This window comes from Lethenteron reissneri, chromosome 61, assembly GCF_015708825.2.
Source record: "Lethenteron reissneri isolate LAM-NWPU_2019-01 chromosome 61, ASM1570882v1, whole genome shotgun sequence".
NCBI classification, from domain to species: domain Eukaryota; kingdom Metazoa; phylum Chordata; class Hyperoartia; order Petromyzontiformes; family Petromyzontidae; genus Lethenteron; species Lethenteron reissneri.
In genome coordinates this window covers 3139986-3162243 of record NC_083839.1, presented here as the reverse complement: position 1 = coordinate 3162243, position 22258 = coordinate 3139986, and the positions used below count along the sequence as shown (strand labels likewise).

Here is a 22258-nt window from a genome sequence, read left to right as displayed (position 1 = left end):
AACAATAATCACACTTAGTTAAAAAAATTACACTCAGTTAAAAATTACAATTAGTTAACAAAAAAAGCAATTAGCTAACAATAATCACACTTAGTTAAAAAAATTACACTCAGTTAAAAATTACAATTAATTAACAAAAAATCAATTAGCTAACAATAATCACACTTAGTTAAAAAAATTACACTCAGTTAAAAAATACACTTAGTTAACAAAAAAATCAATTAGCTAACAATAATCACACTTAGTTAAAAAATTACACTCAGTTAAAAATTACAATTAATTAACAAAAAAATCAATTAGCTAACAATAATCACACTTAGTTAAAAAAATTACACTCAGTTAAAAAATACACTTAGTTAACAAAAAAATCAATTAACTAACAATAATCACACTTAGTTAAAAAAATTACACTCAGTTAAAAATTACAATTAATTAACAAAAAAAGCAATTAGCTAACAATAATCACACTTAGTTAAAAAAATTACACTCAGTTAAAAAATACACTTAGTTAACAAAAAAATCAATTAACTAACAATAATCACACTTAGTTAAAAAAATTACACTCAGTAAAAAAATACAATAAGTTAACAAAAAAATCAATCAGTTAACAATAATCACACTTAGTTAAAAAAATTACACTCAGTAAAAAAATACACTTAGTTAACAAAAAAATCAATAAGTTAACAATAATCACACTTAGTTAAAAAAAATAAAACCTCTTGGTTCGCGCCGCGGCCTCCAACCATTGGGAGGCCGTCGCTCGCGGTGACGTCACCGGCGGGGAGGCGGGGCGGGTCAGAGGTCACGGCTGGCGCGCGGGCTCGAGACCCACGTGAGCTAGAGGCGGAGATTGAAGGCCTCAAGATTCTTTTTATTTTTAGTATTTTTAAAAAGATAATTTTCTTCCTTCCCCCCTGCCCTCTGACTCTCTCTCGTCTTCTCACACCGCTTCATCGACTCCTCGACCTCCCCCCGGTATCTTCCGCGGCCTCCGCGGTTCCTGCGGTGGTGGTGGGGAGCGGTGGCGCGCTATGAACCCTTAGAGCCGAATTCGATTCCCGCTCACGGCCAACACCCAGTGACGATTATCTGAACCGGTCCTGGGCTCTCCCCTAGGTCGACTCGGCCTCAAACGAGTGCCTGGTGCGGTGTGTAAACATCGCCACTGGGGGAGACAAAGGCGGTCGGGCGTGGTGCTGGCCACCCACCCCCTCGTGTGCCGTGCCGGCCTTTCATAGGTGCTCGCTAACAGCACTTGCCCCTACAGTCTGTTAAGGCTATACGGGGGATCTTTATCTTTGTTGGGTGGTGGTGTGGGTCGTGGTGTTATGGGTGGTGGTGCTGCTGGTGGTGGTGCTGGTGGTGTGGGTGGTGGTGCGGGTGGTGGTGGTGGTGGTGGTGGTTCTGGTGGTGTGGGTGCTGGTGTGGGTGGTGGTTCTGGTGGTGTGGGTGGTGTTGCTGGTGATGGTTCTGGTGATGGTGCTGGTGGTGGGGTGGGTGGTGGTGGCGGTGGTGGTGGTGTGGGTGGTGGTGTGGGTCGTGGTGGTGGTGGTGTGGGTCGTGGTGTGGGTCGTGGTGTGGGTCGTGGTGTGGGTCGTGGTGTGGGTCGTGGTGTGGGTCGTGGTGGTGGTGTGGGTGGTGGTGTGTTTGTGGGTGGTGGTGCTGGTGTGGGTGGTGGGTGGTGGTGGTGTGGGTGGTGGTTCTGGTGGTGGAGCTGGTGGTGGTGTGGGTGGTGGTTCTGGTGGTGGTGCTGGTGGTGGTGGTGGGTCTTGCCTGTTGCCGGTCAGATTCGGGGGCCTTAAGTTTGTGCACTTGCAGTAACGGCCCGTCACCTGCTCTTATCAAAGTTAGTTTTTATTTCCCATACTGCAGTGCTATTAGTGTCGTCGCCATGCATAATACATGTGTTTTGTGGGGTGGGAGGGTTAGATCGCGTGCGTGTAAACGTGTCGTAAGCCTCCGCCACCCGACACAACCGTAACAAGATGTGAACACCCTCGCCCGGTATGCAGCAGGGGTCGTGGGTGCGATCCCTGACCCTGTCGCCTGCTGCGCGTTTGGAGTTTGCGTGTCTCCCCGTGGTTGCGTGGATTTTTCTCCAGGTCCTCCCGTTCTTCCCCACCCCCGACCCCCACCACATGTAGAAACACGCGTTTAGATTATTTGGATGCTGTCCATTTCCACATGATGATTAGCCACTAAGTTGAGCTATAATTTGTGATAGCCAGGCTTCTTAAAAAAGTAATGCTATTTAGATCAGTGGGCCTTTACCTGGTAAAACCTTTGTGTGTGTCTCCTGTTCAGGATGTCAGGTTTGGCCTGTGAGTATCCAATGTCAATTGAGAGGATTGACAGTGCAGGCTTTTTCTGTCCACACGCCTCTTGGGTGGACACGGTTGGTTTATGAGTGGTTAATGGATTTGGTCTTACGAGGAATAACACTCCAGAAGTTACCGGGATGTACCACGAGGAGATATCATGCATCCCCATCTCTCGTGAAATCACAGGACTTCTGATCAATCCGACCAAGATGGTCGTCATGAGAAGCACACCACATGGATCATCTCCTGAGATGCCCTGCAGCACCACGATGCTACTCAAGACTTGGCTTTGCCAACACCAGAAGCGGTGGCCTGTGCAGAATATTGGTAAAAGGCCGTCCGCATAGGTTGGACAGGAGACACGACGCACAAGAAGAATAAGAAGCTGGTAAAAATTAAATGATCGATTAAGTTGAGAAACTTATAAACTTTTTATTTTACCAGGTACGGCCCATTGAGTTGTATAGATCATTTTCAAAAGTGACCCTGACAGTCACTAATGATGGCACAACGAAGCGGCTTTTCACGTGGAAATGTATTGTCAGTCGCCGAATGCTCCAAAAAGGCACTTTGAAAAACTCCTCTCTCTCTTCCACCGTGTGTCACTTGCAGACCTTCCCTGGCCCTTCGTCCTCCGTCCTTCCCCCCCCCCCTCCGATCCTCCCGGCGCTGCCCTCAAGTCACCGACCATGAAGATCGCCGTGGAAGGCTGCTGCCACGGCGAGCTGGACCGCATCTACGAGACGATCGCCTACCTGGAGAACCGCGAGGGCATCACGGTCGACCTGCTGCTCTGCTGTGGTGACTTCCAGGCCGTGCGCAATGAGGCCGACCTCAAGTGCGTCGCTGTGCCACCCAAATACAGGCAAATGCAGACCTTCTACAAGTAAGCCTCGCCGCCTCATTCGCCCGTCCCATCAGTTCGCTTCTCTAGCGTGGGGCTAGAGCGGAATTCGGGTTGCCCGACTACTGGAAGTGGTAAATGTTTTAGCTGGTAGCACCTCCGATTAGCACCGTCGGCTACGTAGGGTGCGAAAGATCTTCTTGGTTCTTTCGGTAAAGTCACGTAGAAGGGAAATAACTAAATAATAATAAAAAATTAACCCTTAAAAACAAAGTTTTTCACTATTAATCCTTTATATGCGTGGCATCGGGGCGGCTAGAGTCCTCTCGTCCTCTGGCTTGAGATGGCTGCTACCTATGGGTCAGATTGTGTGCCAGCATTAACCAATTGATAAATACAACATTTTTTTAATTCCCTAAACAGTGTAAAATTTTTGAAAAAAATTTTTCACGAAAATCCATTGTCACGCACAACGAGTCTGTGTGCAAAATGTCAGCTCGATTGGATCACGGGAAGTGGGTTAAAAAGCGACCGAAAGATTTGCACGGTCCTAAGCAAGCAAGCGAACTTAATAATAAGGATTTAATAACACAACGCAAGCAGCCGTCCTCAGGTGAAGAATGAAACACCACCAAGCTTGGAGCGTATATTTAAGCTGGGTTGGAGGGGGAAGAAGATTTTCAACATCCGTGCATACACGCGTCAGTTTGTGAAGACGGCTCGTACAAGCGCATTATGTTAAGACAATAATTGTTCAATGAGGTGAATGCGGCTTTCATTTTCGTAGATTTAGTGACATTTGTAGAATTGCTTGGGTTTCAGTTGGTATCAGCAAGTAAAGTGATGTGGGCCTTTGCCCGAAACGTTGATCCTTTTTAAGCCAGTCTTATTGTTAAATGTTTTGTTATTTATGCTTGTAAACCACTGCCAATGCAGCGTCGCCAAATAATTCACTCTGAAGTAGGGCCATTGCTTGAAACGTCATCTTTTGGTATGTTTTTTTAAGGCAGCGTTAATGATGAATGGTGATTTATGATGCTGTTGTTGCTATTGCAGTGGCTTATTTCTTTTGTTCAAGCGACGCATTCATACCTGTCGTTTGAGTTTGTGTAACACGTAGGCTTTCGCGACCAATATCATCCATAATAAGAGGTTTTTGGGTTACATTGTGTAATTATAAATGTGTCGTTAAACCTGCCACAACCCGACACAGCTAATTAACTATGTTTGTGTAATAAACAAAACGTGCCAATTCGTTACTAGTTGAGCACCACCGGTGTGTTGGAGAGTAAACCGACAACATTTACAATTCGAGTACGACGTTTCGCCAGTAATTGCAACGAGCATCATCAGCCAGTTTTTGGCGGACGGTCAGTCGTGACATGATTTGTTTACTTGATAAATCTTACTAATTGGCTGTGTTGGGTGGTGCTGGATTTAACGACTCAATTATATTTCCCCAATCTATCCCAAAAGCCTCTTATTATGGATCATTTGTGTTTTCTTACCACTTTTCGATTTAAAGCTTTCGTGACTGCAGGGATTCATCTTCTTGGTTCTTTCGGTAAAGTCATCACGTAGAAGGGAAATAATAAAATAATAAAATAAAACAATAATTTTTTTTATTATCTTGATTCTTTCGGTAAAGTCACGGAGAAGGGAAATAATAAAGTAATACAAATCAAACATAAAATCTATTTTTATTATGTTATATTTTTATTACTTTAATAAAAAAATAAAAAAATAATAATAAAAATAAAACATAATAAAATATTTTTTTATTATGTTTTATTTTTATTTTATTATTTCCCTTCTACGTGACTTTACCGAAAGAACCAAGATGATTTCTTACCACTCTTAGTACTTTTCCCCTATCTTGCATTGCTCCAAAGTTGCTATTCAAGTGTTTGGTGGCGAGAATATGTGGCTCAGGGTGACGTTTGTGACACTTCCACGCCACCTACCTGGTGAATAAACAAAGGCTCTCTTAACCACTGTTCCTACCAACTACGAGTCTGTCTTAATCGCGTGTCTCCCGCACAGACTACAGGCCGTCAGCGCTTGCCAATGTTTACTTCGGGTCCATCTGCCGTCTTTAACACGTTCGCTGAAATGCCGCGGGCGTCTGCCTGTCGCTGTGCAGGTACTACTCTGGAGAAAAGAAAGCCCCGATCCTGACTGTATTCATTGGAGGAAACCACGAGGCTGCCAATCACTTGCAAGAGTTGTCTTACGGAGGCTGGGTTGCTCCCAACATATTCTATATGGGTGGGTAAGCTCGCATTGACCTGCGCGCTAATGAGCATGCATGCATTGGGTTGTCTTTTTTAAATCCTTTATATTAAGTTCGCTTGCTTGCTTGCGCGCTTATGACCGTGCAAATCTTTCGGTCGTTTTTTTACCCACTTCCCGTGATCCAATCGAGCTGACATTTTGCACGCAGGCTCGTTGTGCGTGACAATTAATTTTCGTGAAAAATGTTTTCCAAAATATGACACTTTTTAGGAAAAAAAAATTATTATATGTGATTACCAATTGCTTAATGGTGGCAAGCAATCATCTGACCCATAGGTGGCAGCCATCTCAAGCCAGAGGACGAGAGGACTCTAGCCGCCACGCATATAAAGGATTTCTAGTGAAAAACTTTGTTTTTTACGGGTTAATTTTTTTTTTACTTACTGAGTGGATGTGCGAGTTTTCACGTGTCAGGAAGAGCTCGGGGGGTAAAGCACGTGTTCCTTCGTTGCGTTGTGTTCCGTTGCAGGCTACGCAGGCGTGGTGCGTTATGGTGGTTTGAGGATAGGTGGTCTCTCCGGGATTTACAAGCAACACGATTACTGGAAAGGTGGGCTGAGAGGGCACTTGCCTGCGGTAACCCGTTGCGGCTGCAGCGATTTTCCCGTTTAAATGCCTAAACGTGAAACGTCCCGCAGACTACGTAAAGGATTTTCCGATCCGGTAACTCCGTTGTTGTCCAGGACTGAGAGTGTGCCAAGGGGTAGAACACACTAGTTTGATGTAACACTCATTCTTAAGGATTATTAGAATTGTTCATGATTTTATAAAAAAATGCATATTTTTTAAGTGAAGTGTGCTCTCACTTTTTTACACTCTCACCTGGTGCAGTCTCTCACCTGGTTCAGTCTCTCACCTGGTTCAGACTCTCACCTGGTTCAGTCTCTCACCTGTTCAGTATCTCACCTGGTTCAGACTCTCACCTGGTTCAGTCTCTCACCTGGTTCAGTCTCTCACCTGTCCAGGTTCTCACCTGGTTCAGTCTCTCAGCTGTTCAGTCTCTCACCTGGTTCAGTCTCTCACCTGTCCAGGTTCTCACCTGGTTCAGTCTCTCACCTGGTTCAGTCTCTCACCTGGTTGAGTCTCTCACCTGTCCAGTCTCTCACCTGGTTCAGTCTCTCACCTGGTTCAGTCTCTCACCTGGTCAGTCTCTCACCTGGTTCAGTCTCTCACCTGGTTCAGACTCTCACCTGGTTCAGACTCTCACCTGGTTCAGTCTCTCACCTGGTTCAGTCTCTCACCTGCCCAGGCTCTCACCTGGTTCAGTCTCTCACCTGGTTCAGTCTCTCACCTGGTTCAGTCTCTCACCTGGTTCAGTGTCTCATCTGGTTCAGTCTCTCACTTGTTCAGTCTCTCACCTGGTTCAGTGTCTCATCTGGTTCAGTCTCTCACCTGTTCAGTCTCTCACCTGTCCAGACTCTCACCTGGTTCAGTCTCTCACCTGGTTCAGTCTCTCACTTGTTCAGTCTCTCACCTGGTTCAGTCTCTCATCTGGTTCAGTCTCTCACCTGTTCAGTCTCTCACCTGTCCAGACTCTCACCTGTTCAGTCACTCACCTGGTTCAGTCTCTCACCTGTTCAGTCTCTCACCTGGTTCAGTCTCTCACCTGGTTCACACTCTCACCTGGTTCAGTCTCTCACCTGTTCAGTCTCTCACCTGTCCAGACTCTCACCTGTTCAGTCACTCACCTGGTTCAGTCTCTCACCTGTTCAGTCTCTCACCTGGTTCAGTCTCTCACCTGGTTCACACTCTCACCTGGTTCAGTCTCTCACCTGGTTCAGTCTCTCACCTGGTTTAGTCTTTCACCTGTTCAGTCTCTCACCTGGTTCAGTCCCTCACCTGTTCAGGCCCTCACCTGTTCAGGCCCTCACCTGGTTCAGTCTCACCTGTTCAGTCTCTCACCTGGTTCAGTCTCTCACCTGGTTCAGTCTCTCACCTGGTTCAGGCTCTCACCTGTCCAGGGCTCTCACCTGTCCAGGCTGACACACAAGGAAGTTTGAGGCTGTGGTTTAGCTCACCCCGGGTTCACAATCAAACATTGCGTCCGATTCATGAAATCCGCGCGCGTTGTAGATTGTCATGTTCATGGTAAGTAGGGCGTTATTGTTAACCAGTTTTTGCTGAAGTTTTCTGCAAACGGGGAGAAACTCATCGGACACAGAGGTGCATGCGGACTGGTTTTAGACCCAACAGTAAAGTCAGTTTGACATGTCGTAGGCTTTCACGACCAATGTTATTCACCTTAAAGGTTTTTGGGTTAGATCGCGTAAGTGTAAATGTGTTGTAACCCTCCACATCCCGACACAGCCAATAAGGTTTGTCACGTCAGCAAAACGCTCCAATTAGTTACCACTTGAGCCCACCGGTGTGTTGGAGAGTAAATCCGCAGTGTTTGCAACTTGAGTAGTACGACGTTTCGCCAATAATTACATCCAGCATCGCAGGGCCAGAATAGCGAAGCGATCTGCCTGCAACAAAACGGTCGCCACGTTTTTAATTCGCAAAATAGGACGGTGGTAAAACTCGGGCAGACATTGGTACGATTCGTTTGCTATCCTTCGGCAGTGCCTAAGGCGAAGAGGTTACCCCTGATGCATTCGACAGGAGTAGGCGGTCATGGCTCTACCATACTGGTGATTTCTAATAAGGGTGAAACCGGTATCTAATTTGCCTCTTCGTCCCGCTGCTCCCCATAGTAACACGGCCACAATTTCCACTCTGCGTGTTGACCTGAAACAAGGATTGGGGCAGGTGTCACAGATGAGGTTTGGTGATATCACGCGGACACACGGGGCTCGCTCAGAAGTGTACCTACACACTTTGTAAATTTGTGTTTAGCGACTTGCTTAGTTTTCCTCTGCTTTTCACTCCCTGTCGCGGTTTGCGTTGTTGTTGTCGTTGTAAATTTTCTGACCCGTTGCCCCGACTGGACATCTGTGAAAAAAAAAGCTTCATAGCTCATCGGATTCCTCCTCCGGTCCAAATAAAGATTCGTGATTCCGATTCAACCCCACCGTTCATTCGCACCCGCCGGGGTGCCTGGAAACCACCTTTTTTCCGGCGCATTGTGATGCTTTCTTGGAGTTTTTTTTCTTCTTGGTTCTGTCGGTAAAGTCACGTAGAAGGGAAATAATAAAATAATAAAAATACAACATTAAATTCTCACGACGTTTCGGCCAGAACACAAGCAGCCGTCCTCAGGTCAAGACAAAGCTGTCGGAAAGACAGCGCTCCAATGAAACGTCGTGAGAATTGTATTTTATTATGTTTTATTTTATTATTTCCATTCTACTTGACTTTACCGAAAGAACCAAGAAGAGGAATCCCTGCAGTCACGAAAGCTTTAAATCGAAATTCTTTGAGTTTGTCGTGCGCTTAACCTCTTACCCCCCGCCCCCCCACGTATTATCTCACCCGCCCCTGTTTGCGCTGTAGGTCACTTTGAAAGTCCTCCCTACAACCAGAACACTTTGCGGAGCACCTACCACGTGCGCAACTTTGACGTCTTCAGGTTAAAGCAGGCAAGTGCCTTCTTGTGCACGCTGCGCTGTGGCACACCGCCGATCGCCGGGACACGGCGCTGTTTCACCGCGCGCACGCCTTGACACGGAGCGCCGTGACGCCGCGCTCGCGTCAACACTGGCCGTTCAACAGCGAGTCTGAAACGTCAATCGAAATCGCTTCAAATGTCTTGCGGTACGCGCGCGACTGATGGGCGGGCGTGCCGCGGTTTCGCTGCGATACCGTGATACAACGGCCTCGCTGATCTCGGCACGGAGCTGTGGGCCATCGTCACGCGAACTCCGGTCATCCCCGTGGCGCAGAGGTCGCAAATGGGTTTTAATTCCTTACCCGTACCCGGCCGCACCAGGGTCGCAAACGGGTACCCGTACCCAGCCGTACCCGTACCCTACCCGGCCGGGTACGGGTAGGGTACGGGTATCGGGTACCCGATTGCGACCTCTGGGATGAAGCCATGTTGCAGGCGCGAGTGGGTTGATTATAGGAACTTGATTGAGAAGAGACAAGACGTTGGGAAATGAGTGACAAACAGTTACTCACCGGTGACTCACGGCCTACCCGTACCCGGCCGCACCAGGGTCACAAACGGGTACCCGTATCCGGCCGGGTACGGGTAGCTGGGTATCGGGTAGGGTACGGGTATCGGGTACCCGGTTGTGACCTCTGCCGTGGCGGCGGCTTTTGGCTCGGCCATCGAACGAAGATTGCGTTCACCGCATCGCGCTGCGCTTTCAGATGCGCTTCCTTGGCCGTCTGGAACGCTCTTCCGGATATTAGGAAGCCGCTAGAGCTCTGAACTTTTCTTTAGAACTACTTTTTGTGTTTCGATTTAAAGCTTTCGTGACTGCAGGGATTCATCTTCTTGGTTCTTTCGGTAAAGTCACGTAGAAGGGAAATAATAAAAAAATAAAATTAAAACATAATTAAATATAATTCTCACGACGTTTCATTGGAGCGCTGTCTTTCAGACAACTCTGTCTTCACCTGAGGACGGCTGCTTGCGTTGTGGCCGAAACGTCGTAAGAATTTTATTTTATTACGTTTAAATTTTATTATTTAATTATTTCCCTTCTACGTGACTTTATCGAAAGAACCAAGAAGATGATTTTCGTGTGTTTAGTTTGTTGTCCTTCCCCCGCACCTCCGATTAGCGCCGTTGGCTACGTCGCGCTCAAAAGAAGTTTCAACGTACGCACATACACGCATGTATCAGAATGACAATATTAATGTCCAGTATTAATGCGCAGTATTTCACAGGTGCCCAGTATTTCACAGGTGCCCGGTATTTCACAGGTGCCCGGTATTTCACAGGTGCCCAGTATTTCACAGGTGCCCAGTATTTCACAGGTGTCCAGTATTTCACAGGTGCCCGGTATTTCACAGGTGCCCAGTATTTCACAGGTGCCCAGTATTTCACAGGCGCCCAGTATTTCACAGGCGCCCAGTAACATGCAACAACGCATCCGAAACGTCGATCGAAATCGCTTCCAAACGACCCACCAAGTTGCTCGCCGTATAATTGCAGCACGGTTTTTTCCACAACCGCGAAGTCGACCGCCCGTTTCTCGCCTTTCCGGTTTGGAGCGCAGCCTTCAGCAGCCCGTCGCGTTTGGTAACCACCCCCCCTTCCCTCGCCCTCCCCCCCCCCTCCCGTCTCGCCCCAGCGCAGCTGCGTCTCCCGCTCGACGTCTTCATGTCGCACGACTGGCCGCGCGGCATCTACCGCTACGGCCGCTCCGAGGAGCTTGTGCGGCGCAAGCGCCACTTCCAGAACGAGGTGGAGACGAACACGTTGGGCAGCCCCGCGGCCGCCGAGCTGCTGCACCACCTGCGGCCCACGTACTGGTTCTCGGCCCACCTCCACGTCAAGTTCGCCGCCTTCGTGGAGCACAAGGTACGTCGCCCTCACTTTCATCCGCGAGCGGTGCCGCGTGATTTTCACGAAAGTTAAACGGTCGTTGTCTTACGGGCGACACGCTGTTGCGCGTGTGCCGTGCTCGACGTGTCTTGTCGGTAAACTGTTTCGCGTCCGGTGAACTTTGGAAGCTTTTCTCTCGGTCGAGTGAAGTGCACCGTAAGAGCTCCCCGGTTAAAGCTGCGGTTCTTCACCTTCACTGCGGCCTTGCAGTAAAGGTGAAGAATCACTCTCACTGCCCATAGACTCACTTTGCCCATAGACTCACACTACCCATAGACTTTCCCTGCCTATAGACTCAGCACTGCCCATAGACTCACACTGCCCATAGACTCAGCACTGCCCATAGACTCTCACTGCCCATAGACTCAGCACTGCCCATAGACTCATACTACCCATAGACTCACACTGCCCATAGACTCACTGCCCATAGACTCACACTGCCCATAGACTCACACTGCCCATAGACTCACACTGCCCATAGACTCTCACTACCCATAGACTCTCACTGCCCGTAGACTCTCACTGCCCATAGACTCACACTGCCCATAGACTCACACTGCCCATAGACTCAGCACTGCCCATAGACTCTCACTGCCCATAGACTCAGCACTGCCCATAGACTCATACTACCCATAGACTCACACTGCCCATAGACTCACTGCCCATAGACTCACACTGCCCATAGACTCACACTGCCCATAGACTCACACTGCCCATAGACTCACACTGCCCATAGACTCTCACTGTCATAGACTCATCACTGCCCATAGACTCACACTGCCCATAGACTCACACTGCCCATAGACTCACACTGCCCATAGACTCTCACTGCCCATAGACTCACACTGCCCATAGACTCATACTGCCCATAGACTCACACTACCCATAGACTCACACTGTCATAGACTCATCACTGCCCATAGACTCACACTGCCCATAGACTCACACTGCCCTTAGACTCAGCACTGCCCATAGACTCATACTACCCATAGACTCACACTGCCCATAGACTCAACACTGCCCATAGACTCTCACTGCTCATAGACTTTCACTGCCCATAGACTCTCACTGCTCATAGACTTTCACTGCCCATAGACTCACACTGCCCATAGACTCACACTGCCCATAGACTCTCACTGCTCATAGACTTTCACTGCCCATAGACTCTCACTGCTCATAGACTTTCACTGCCCATAGACTCTCACTGCTCATAGACTTTCACTGCCCATAGACTCACACTACCCATAGACTCATACTGCCCATAGACTCTCACTACCCATAGACTCATACTGCCCATAGACTCACACTGCCCATAGACTCACACTGCCCATAGACTCACACTGCCCATAGACTCAACACTGCCCATAGACTCAACACTGCCCATAGACTCTCACTGCCCATAGACTCACACTGCCCATAGACTCACACTGCCCATAGACTCACACTGCCCATAGACTCAACACTGCCCATAGACTCACACAACCCATAGACTTTCACTGCCCATAGACTCAGCACTGCCCATAGACTCAACACTGCCTATAGACTCAACACTGCCTATAGACTCACACTGCCCATAGACTCTCACTGCCCATAGACTCACACTGCCCATAGACTCACACTGCCCATAGACTCAACACTGCCCATAGACTCACACAACCCATAGACTCAGCACTGCCCATAGACTCAACACTGCCTATAGACTCACACTGCCCATAGACTCTCACTGCCCATAGACTCACACTGCCCATAGACTCAACACTGCACCATAGACTCACACTACCCATAGACTCACTGCCCATAGACTAACACTGCCCATAGACTCACACTACCCATAGACTTTCACTGCCCATATACTCTCACTGCCCACAAACGCATACTGCCCATAGACTCAACACTGCCCATAGACCCAACACTCCCCATAGACTCACACTGCCCATAGACTCACACTGCCCATAGACTCACACTGCCCATAGACTCACACTGCCCATAGACTCAACACTGCACCATAGACTCAACAGTGGACCATAGACTTACACTGCCCATAGACTCAACACTGCCCATAGACTCAACACTGCCCATAGACTCACACTGCCCATAGACTCAACACTGCACCATAGACTCAACACTGCACCATAGACTCACACTACCCATAGACTCACTGCCCATTAACTAACACTGCGCATAAACCTTCACTGCCCATAGACTCTCACTGCCCATAGACTCACACTGCCCATAGACTCTCACTGCTCATAGACTCACACTGCCCATAGACTCACACTGCCCATAGACTCTCACTGCCCATAAACTCTCACTGCCCATAGACTCAACACTGCCCATAGACTCACACTGCCCATAGACTCTCACTGCCCATAGACTCTCACTGCCCATAAACTCTCACTGCCCATAGACTCTCACTGCCCGTAGACTCTCACTGCCCATAAACTCTCACTGCCCATAGACTCTCACTGCCCATAGACTCACACTGCCCATAGACTCAACACTGCCCATAGACTCACACTGCCCATAGACTCACACTGCCCATAGACTCTCACTGCCCATAAACTAGTGGTGCTTAAACTTTACTGCGTGCCCCGTGCTTAATTTGTGCTTTCGATGACTTAGCCATGCCTCGCTACCCACACCCCTGGGGTCAGAGCCCCTGGGTTTCAAAGTGACGTTCACAGATCATCTTTTTATTCTCCCCCGTCTAGAAAAAGGAAGGGGAGGACGCCGTTAAGACGACGCGCTTCTTGGCGCTGGACAAATGCCTTCCTCAGCGGGAGTTTTTACAGGTGGGGTCCCCCCCCCCCCCCCCCCCCCCCGTCCTCCGCCCCCCCCCCCCTCACCTCGTGACGAGATTATACGGCTGCTGGGGCGGCAGCATCGGCTGCTGCTGCTGCTGAGTGACGTTGAACTTGTAAAATGTATTTATTTATGTAAGGGATGCCGTGGTGGCGAGATGTTAACTTCCTCGCCTGGTATGCAGATGGCCGGGCGTTCGATCCCGACCCAGACGCCTGTTGTTATATGGACTCTAGATTTCAATCTAGATTTGAAGTTTCCGTGACTGGAGTTTGCGTGTCTCTCTCTCTCTCTCTCCCCGTGGTCGCGTGGATTTTGTCTTCGGGTCTTCTCGTTTTTCCCTCCACGTTTAGAATCGACGTCACGCGTTTAGACTGTTTAGATTATGTTGCCGCTATAAAAATAACCAAGTGGTGGGCCACTTTGTTGAGCTATCATTTGTGAAATTTCGATTTAAAGCTTTTGTGACTGCAGGGATTCATCTTCTTGGTTCTTTCGGTAAAGTCACGTAGAAGGGAAATAATAAAATAATAAAAATAAAACATAATAAAATACAATTCTCACGACGTTTCGGCCACAACGCAAGCAGCCGTCCTCAGGTGGAGAACAGGTCTGTTGGAAAGACAGCGTCTGAATGTACTACTTGTGAAATGCGTATGAGGTTTGGCGAGGGGTTTAAAGTCATTATGCCCGTGCATTATGCAGGATTAGCAGCATCAAAGGGAGGGGGTAGGGGTAGCGTTATGTTTTATTTTTTATTAATTTATTATTTCCAATCTACGTGACTTTACCGAAAGAACCAAGAAGATGAATCCCTGCAGTCACGAAAGCTTTAAATCGAACTTTCTTTTTTAGTTTTGTTCATGCCAATTTAAACCCGAGCGACTTTGCGCGAGGCGGAAAACCTCACGCCGGCTTCGCAACAACGACAACAACAACGACAACTACAACAACAACAAACACCTAAAGGCCCCTCCCCCCTTCACTCAGGTGCTGGATGTCCCGCACTCCGGGGAGGGGCCCCTGCAGCTGGAGTGGGACCCTGAGTGGTTGGCCATCCTGCAGGCCACCAACCACCTGGTGAGCACAACGCCGGAAAAGCAACACGTGCCTGAGAACAAGAGCTTGCACGAACGGTACGAACCATGGGGGGTGGGGGGGGGGGGGGTGGACGGGGGGGTGGGGGGGGGGGGGTGGGGCGGGCGGGGGGGTGGAGTATCCCCATCATCTGCAGTAGGACTCGTCTTGACGAGCACCACTGTTAACGAATAGTTGCTTCGCGACGAGAGCCCAGTGTGTGGTGTAGTGTGGAGTGTAGAGTGGTGTGGTGTAGTGTATAGTGTAGTGTATTGTGGTGTAGTGTATAGTGTAGTGTATAGTAGTGTGGTGTATAGTGGTGTAGTGTATAGTAGTGTGGTGTATAGTGGTGTAGTGTATAACAGTGTAGTGTATAGTGGTGTAGTGTATAGTGTTGTAGTGGTGTAGTGTATAGTGGTGTAGTGTACAGTGGTGTAGCGTATAGTGTAGTGTATAGTAGTGTAACTCAAAATATACAGCAGCAGGCGTCAGGGTCACGATCGAACCCACGACTTCCTGTATGCCGGGCGAGGTAGTTAACATCTCCTAGCCACCGCAGGCCGGTGTAGCCGGTTGCGAGGGCAAGTATTGTTTGTGGCAAGTCCTCACATAACGCGTTGGTGTTCAGACTACGCGGTATTCTCGCCACGCCGTGTTCACACTACAATGCATTTTCGCAACAACGCGGGTTCTAGCATAACGCGGGATGCGCGGCGTCCATAAATATATAAATGTGTCGTTAAACCCGCCACCACCCGACACAGCCAACTAGTAAGATTTGTCACGTAAACAGAACGTGGCCAATTCGTCACTAGTAGTGTGTAGTGTAGTGTATAGTGTAGTGTATAGTGTAGTAGTGATGTGTATAGTAGTGTAGTGTATAGTAGTGTAGTGTATAGTGTAGTAGTGATGTGTATAGTAGTGTAGTGTATAGTAGTGTATAGTGTAGTAAACTAGTACAGCACTAACCGGTGTGTTGGAGAGCCAAGCCACAACATTTACAATCTTGAGTGTACGACATTTCGCCAGTGATTACAACCAGCTTCATCAGGCGGACAGCCAGATTTGTGGAGAAGTTCCTCCTGTAGTCAAGTTTGCATAGAACACAATACCTGCAGTCATAATGCAAACAAAAAACATAACTCTGATAATGTATGCACTGTGCTTGAAGTTGATTGGTCCACACCCGAGACAGCTTTCCTTAGAGCCTAGTCTCACATGGGTTTGACAGTGCATACATTATCAGAGTTATGTTTTTCTTTGCATTATGACTGCAGGTATTGTGGTCTATGCAAACATGACTCCTTGTAGAAAAAGGTGTCAGTTTTGTTGCCAGATAGAAGGTTAAAAAAACAATTATCATATTTTTTACTGGCAAATGAGCTTCCAATGGTGAAGTTCCTCCTGTTACGCTGCACGCGCCTTTTCCCCTTGCCGGCGGCCACTTTTCGGAGAACGCATCCGCTGCTGCTGTTGCTACTACCGGCGTGTTTAAACGACCACTTACCACGACAAAAAACACACTCTTCCGTTCTCTCTCCTCCCCACGGCCGCCGTCGCCGCCACCGCCACGCCAGCTGGGACTACAGCGTGTCAGAGGAGGAGGTGAGGATGTTGGCGGAGACTCTCGGCGACGGACTGCGGGTCGCCGAGAACTTCCTGCCGACGGTGCCGGCCTACGACCCGCAGCGGCCCAACAACGGCCGCGAGGCCGCCCACAGCCCCAACCCGCAGACCACGGAGCTTTGCGGACGCCTGGGCCTTGTCGACCCTTACGCGATGGTGGGCGCCGCCGGCGGCGGGGACGAGGGGCAGCCCCTTCAGCAGCACGCCCAGGCGGTGAGAGACGCCGCACAACACGGGTGGGACGGACAAAACCGACTGCCCCCTTCCACCCCGCCCCGTCCGCCGTACTGTTTGGGTGCCGCGCTAGCGAGGTGTCGGCTGCCGAGCCTGGCGCGCAGGAGGCCGCCGTGGGTTCGGTCCCGACCCCTGACGACACCCGTTGTGTATTTGCGTGAGGTTTGCGTGTCTCTCTCTCTCTCTCTCTCCCCATGGTCACGTGGTTTTTCTCCGAGTCGTCCGTTTTTGTTTTTCCCCTCCGCATTTAGCGGAACGTGGGTTCGATCCCGACCCCTGACGACACCCGTTGTGTATTTGCGTGAGGTCCGCGCGTCTCTCTCTCTCAGCCCATGGCCGCGTTAATTTTTCTTTCGGGTCTCGTGCGGCACCTGTTTGGTCGTCAATCAAGAGGCGCTCTGCTGAGTCCCTTCACACGGGAATTGCCGCCCCTAGGCTCAGCGCTTCGTGGCGCCAGGAGGACGCCGCCTTCTCCCCGGACCCGCCGAGCGACTACTCAGCGGACACGTCCGGCCTCTCCTCCTCGTCGGTGAACCCCGACGAGATACCGCTCGACGACGATGAAGAGGAGGACGATGACAACGATGAGGACGATGACGACGACGAGGAGGAGGAGAAGGAGAAGGTGGAGGAGAAGGTGGAGGAGAAGGAGGAGGATGATTGTAGCGCGCGAGTCCATCACGGCCACAGTGACGCTGACGTCGGCGGTTCACGGAACCCCGGGGAAGACGGTGAGGCCCCGCCGGGGGATTGCGTCGTCTTTGGAGCCTAGGCCCCCCAAACTTGTCCGGCGCGTCACGCTGCACGGGGGGGGGGGGGGGGGGGGGGGCCCTGCGCTCTGACGTTTTGGGGACCCGGGGTTGGTGAATCGCGCGAGCGTGGTGCGTGGCCCAGGAGGTGGATCTTTCACTGAGCGGTGTGCCTGGGACTCGTGTGGACGAGAGGGTTCGCCCCGGGTGTTTTGCGTTGAGATCGACTCTCAAACTGAGGACATTAAATAAACAAAAAAAGCTCGAGGCGCAAGAGAGACGGGAGATGCATGTGGACAGAGATGATGCTTTTGAAAGACATCTAAGACATTGGGATCTCATGATTGTGAATTCTGTAATCAGAATACGTGATACGTGATGGAGCTATGAGGTCGCATTCGGAGGAGCGCGATCAGAACGATAAGACGGCATCATAAAGCGTCGTTTGGCATCGTGCACATCGCTGTCGGGAGCCGACGGACGAGCAGGGAAAGCCAGCCGGGCGGAGAGCCGGCACTTCAAGAGTTGCCCAAGCTCTGGGGTTCTCTGTTGAAATGAACAGTAGAACCCTCCTCTTAACAACTAATCGCTTAACGACGGGCATCAAAGTCCAATGTGTAGGGTATAGTGGTGTAGTGTATATTGGTGTAGTGTATAGTGGTGTACTGTATAGTGTATAGTAGTGTATAGTAGTGTAGTGTATAGTGGTGTAGAGTGTAGTGGTGTAGAGTGTAGTGGTGTAGTATATAGTAGTGTCGTGTATAGTAGTGTAGAGTATAGTGTAGTGTATAGTGGTGTAGAGTATAGTAGTGTAGAGTATAGTAGTGTAGTGTATAGTAGTGTAGTGTATAGTAGTGTAGTGTATAGTAGTGTAGTGTATAGTGGTGTAGAGTGTAGTGGTGTCGTGTATAGTAGTGTAGTGTATAGTAGTGTAGTGTATAGTAGTGTAGTGTATAGTAGTGTATAGTAGTAGTAGTGTATAGTAGTGTAGTGTATAGTAGTGTAGAGTATAGTAGTGTAGAGTATAGTAGTGTAGTGTATAGTGGTATAGTGGTGTAGTGTAGAGTATAGTAGTGTAGTGTATAGTAGTGTAGTGTATAGTGGTGTAGTGTATAGTAGTGTAGAGTATAGTAGTGTAGAGTATAGTAGTGTATAGTATAGTAGTGTATAGTGTATAGTGGTGTAGTGTATAGTAGTGTAGTGTATAGTAGTGTATAGTAGTGTAGTGTAGAGTATAGTAGTGTAGAGTAGTGTAGTGTAGAGTAGTGTAGTGTATAGTAGTGTAGTGTATAGTAGTGTAGAGTATAGTAGTGTAGTTTATAGTAGTGTAGTGTATAGTAGTGTAGTGTATAGTGGTGTAGTGTATAGTAGTGTAGAGTATAGTAGTGTATAGTAGTGTAGTGTATAGTAGTGTAGAGTGTAGTAGTGTCGTGTATAGTGGTGTAGTGTATAGTGGTGTATCCTGAAATACTCCGTGTGCTTTGCCTGAAACACTCCATGTGCATTGCCTGAAACACTCCGTGTTCGTTGCCTGAAACACTCGGTGTGCTTTGCCTGAAACACTCCGTGTGCTTTGCCTGAAACACTCCGTGTGCTTTGCCTGAAACACTCCGTGTGCTTTGCCTGAAACACTCCGTGCTCGTTGCCTGAAACACTCCGTGTGCTTTGCCTGAAACACTCCGTGTGCTTTGCCTGAAACACTCGGTGTGCTTTGCCTGAAACACTCCGTGCTCGTTGCCTGAAACACTCCGTGTGCTTTGCCTGAAACACTCCGTGTGCTTTGCCTGAAACACTCCGTGTGCTTTGCCTGAAACACTCCATGTGCATTGCCTGAAACACTCCGTGCTCGTTGCCTGAAACACTCCGTGTGCTTTGCCTGAAACACGCCGTGCGCGTTGCCTGAAACACTCCGTGCGTTGCCTGAAACACTCCGTGCGGTGTCCCCCCCTCCCCTCCTACCATCCTCTCATCTCAAAAAAAGGGGTGAACAAAGATGAGGCTGCGGATGTTGCGAAGAAGCAGCAGCAGCAGCAGCAGGGCACCCAGGGCGACGCGACCCCCATGACCTCTCCGGCCAGCAGCCAGGCCCCGTCGTGCAAGCGGACGCCCGAGCAGGCCCAAGCGCCGACGGCCGCCGCCGCCGCCGCCACCGATGGGGCGAGCGGCGTGAAAAAGATCAAGCGGCGGAACCAAAGTATTTACACGGCGGCCAGGGACGATGACGCCGACGGCAAGAACTGATTTCTCCCGCCGGTTGCGCTGACCCACCGCCAGAGGTCGCAACAGGGCACCCAATACCCGTACCCTACCCGATACCCGGCTACCCGTACACGGCCGGATACGGGTACCCGTTTGTGACCCTGGTGCGGCCGGGTACGGGTAGGCCGTGAGTCACCGGTGAGTCACCGTTTGTCACTCATTTACCAACGTCTTGTCTCTTCAAACAATTCTAGTTCCTAGAATCAACCCACCCGCGCCTGCAGCATGGCTTCATCCCAGAGGTCGCAACCGGTACCCGATACCCGTACCCTACCCGATACCCGGCTACCCGTACCCGGGCAGGTACGGGTAGCCGTTTGCGACCCTGGTGCGGCCGGGTACGGGTAGGCCGTGAGTCACTGGTGAGTAACCGTTTGTCACTCATTTCGGGTAGGGTACGGGTACGGGTAGGGAACGGGTACCCGTACCCGGCCAGGTACGGGTACGGGTACCCGTTTGCGACCCTGGTGCGGCCGGGTACGGGTAAGGAATCAAAACCCGTTTGCGACCTCTGCCCATCGCCGCCGCCGCAGCCGCCACCGGTCGATCACCGGCCGTGTGTTTTTGGCGTCCAGTGGTGTGTTATTATTATTTTATATTTTTTAAAACCTCTTCGGGACGTTTCTTCGGCGATCGTTGGTCTCGTGTTTACAACGTCCCCGCCATACGGAAGAAACATTTTTTTATTGCGTTGCCATGCCACACGGCGGTACCGTGTGTGTGCGGTGGAGGGTTTGGGGGTGGGTGAGGGTTGTGTAGTTGGTTAGCGCGCCGCAAACCCAGCGAGTTCGATTCCCGCTCTCACTGCCACCAATGCCCACCGGTGACGATTGTCTGAACCTGGTTCTGGGCCTCCCCCTAGGTCGACTCGGCCTCAAATGAGTACCTTGGCGCAGTGTGCAGTCATCATCGCCGATCGGGAGGCAAAGGCGGCCTGGCGTGGTGCTGGCCACTGCCTCCGTGTGCCGTGCCGGGCTTCATCGGTGCGTCACGCTAACAGCACTTGCCCCATGAGTCTGTTTAGGCTATACGGGGGGGTGGGGAGCGGGGAGGGGTGGTCTTGGTGGGGGGTAGTGGGGGTGGAGAGGGGGGAGGAGGGCGTTTTATTTGACGTGCGGCATTTGCGTCAGGCCACGGAGCGGGTCCTGGATCTCGGTGTGAGAATTGGTTGCGCGACTCCTCATTAAAAAGCGCACCCCTCAGTTTTTCTATAGTTTTACTTGTGGATCCACCAGCAAATTGTGTCTTGTGTCTGCAACACACAAGACACGCGAATACACCACGTAGTCTGTGGGTATTTTTCTTTTTTAACCGGGCGGTCTTGTGCCGGGGGAGTGAGACGATCACAATCTTTTATTAAAAAATTTTGTCCCGAAGAAAGCCGACGGTGAACTCTTTGAAGCTTTTTTTTTCGCAGATGCTTCAGCTTTCATTTGCGACCTGAATATCGCAAATGGAAGCTGAACGAAGTGGCTTATCGCGTGGAAATTTCTAAGCAGCCAAATACTCTTAAACGCGCGTCGATTGTGAATGTGGAGGGAAAAACCGAAGGACCCGGAGAAAAATCCACGCGACCACGCGCGTTGTTGATGCTTAATGTTGGAAGGGAAAAACTGGAGGATCCCAGAGAAAAATCGACATATATATACAATCGTCAGGGTCGGGATCGAACCCACGACCTCCTGCGTACCAGGCGAGGTAGTTAACATCTCCTAGCCACCGTGATGATGATGAGAGAGAGACACGCAAACTCCAATTATACAGCAGCAGGCGTCAGGGTCGGGATCGAACTGACAACCTCCTGTAGACCAGGCGAAGTTGTTAACATCTTGAACGGACATCATCCGTGTTGGAAATTTATAGTAGCCGCCAAATACTCTGAACGCTTCCAACAACAATCGGCATGCCGCGATAGAACATGATCGCTGACATTTCACGTGTGGGGAGCCCCCCTCATGGTTCATCGGCTGGCGAATTCAAATTTCGAAATTGTGGTGAACATTCGTGGAAATGAGTAATAAAAGTGAGATGAAAGCGAACACAGGTCACGGGGGAGCACACGCCATCATGAGTGTGACCTCATCACGTGCGTTGAACTCCACAACTTCCTGACAGTTTTGTTTGACATTGTGCATTTTGAAAGAATATTGACTCGTTTCGATTGAAAGCTTTCGTGACTGCAGGGATTCATCTTCTTGGTTCTTTCGGTAAAGTCGCGTAGAAGGGAAATAATGAAATAATAAAAATTTAACATAATAAAATACAATTCTCACGACGTTTCGGCCACAACGCAAGCAGCCGTCCTCAGGTGAAAAACAGGTCTGTCGGAAAGACAGCATCATTCAGACGCGTCATTCAGACGCTGTCTTTCCGACAGACCTGTTCTTCACCTGAGGATGGCTGCTTGCGTTGTGGCCGAAACGTTGTGAGAATTATTTTATTATGTTTTATTATTTTATTATTTCTCCTCTACGTTACTTTACCGAAAGAACCAAGAAGATATTGACTCGTTGATCGACATATCCCGTTCAGAATGAAACGCCTGATGTTTGAAAACGTTCAATTGACGTTCGGTAGACATCCAGTTGTCAAGTGGCTCAGAGGATGAACA

At 49.6% G+C, this 22258-nt stretch overlaps 1 protein-coding gene across 1 annotated transcript; it reads left to right on the top strand.

Annotated features, from left to right (window-relative positions):
• The first annotated feature begins 822 nt into the window (after positions 1-822).
• LOC133358347 (lariat debranching enzyme B-like) lies at positions 823-21981 on the top strand. The gene is given in 12 exon segments (XM_061576627.1): positions 823-975; positions 2934-3207; positions 5309-5433; positions 5930-6010; positions 8896-8981; positions 10652-10876; positions 13612-13692; positions 14693-14838; positions 16357-16588; positions 16590-16618; positions 17075-17370; positions 19370-21981. Coding segments are annotated over 11 exon segments (1758 nt in total). The 5' UTR covers positions 823-975; positions 2934-3010; the 3' UTR covers positions 19630-21981.
• The last annotated feature ends 277 nt before the right edge of the window (positions 21982-22258 follow it).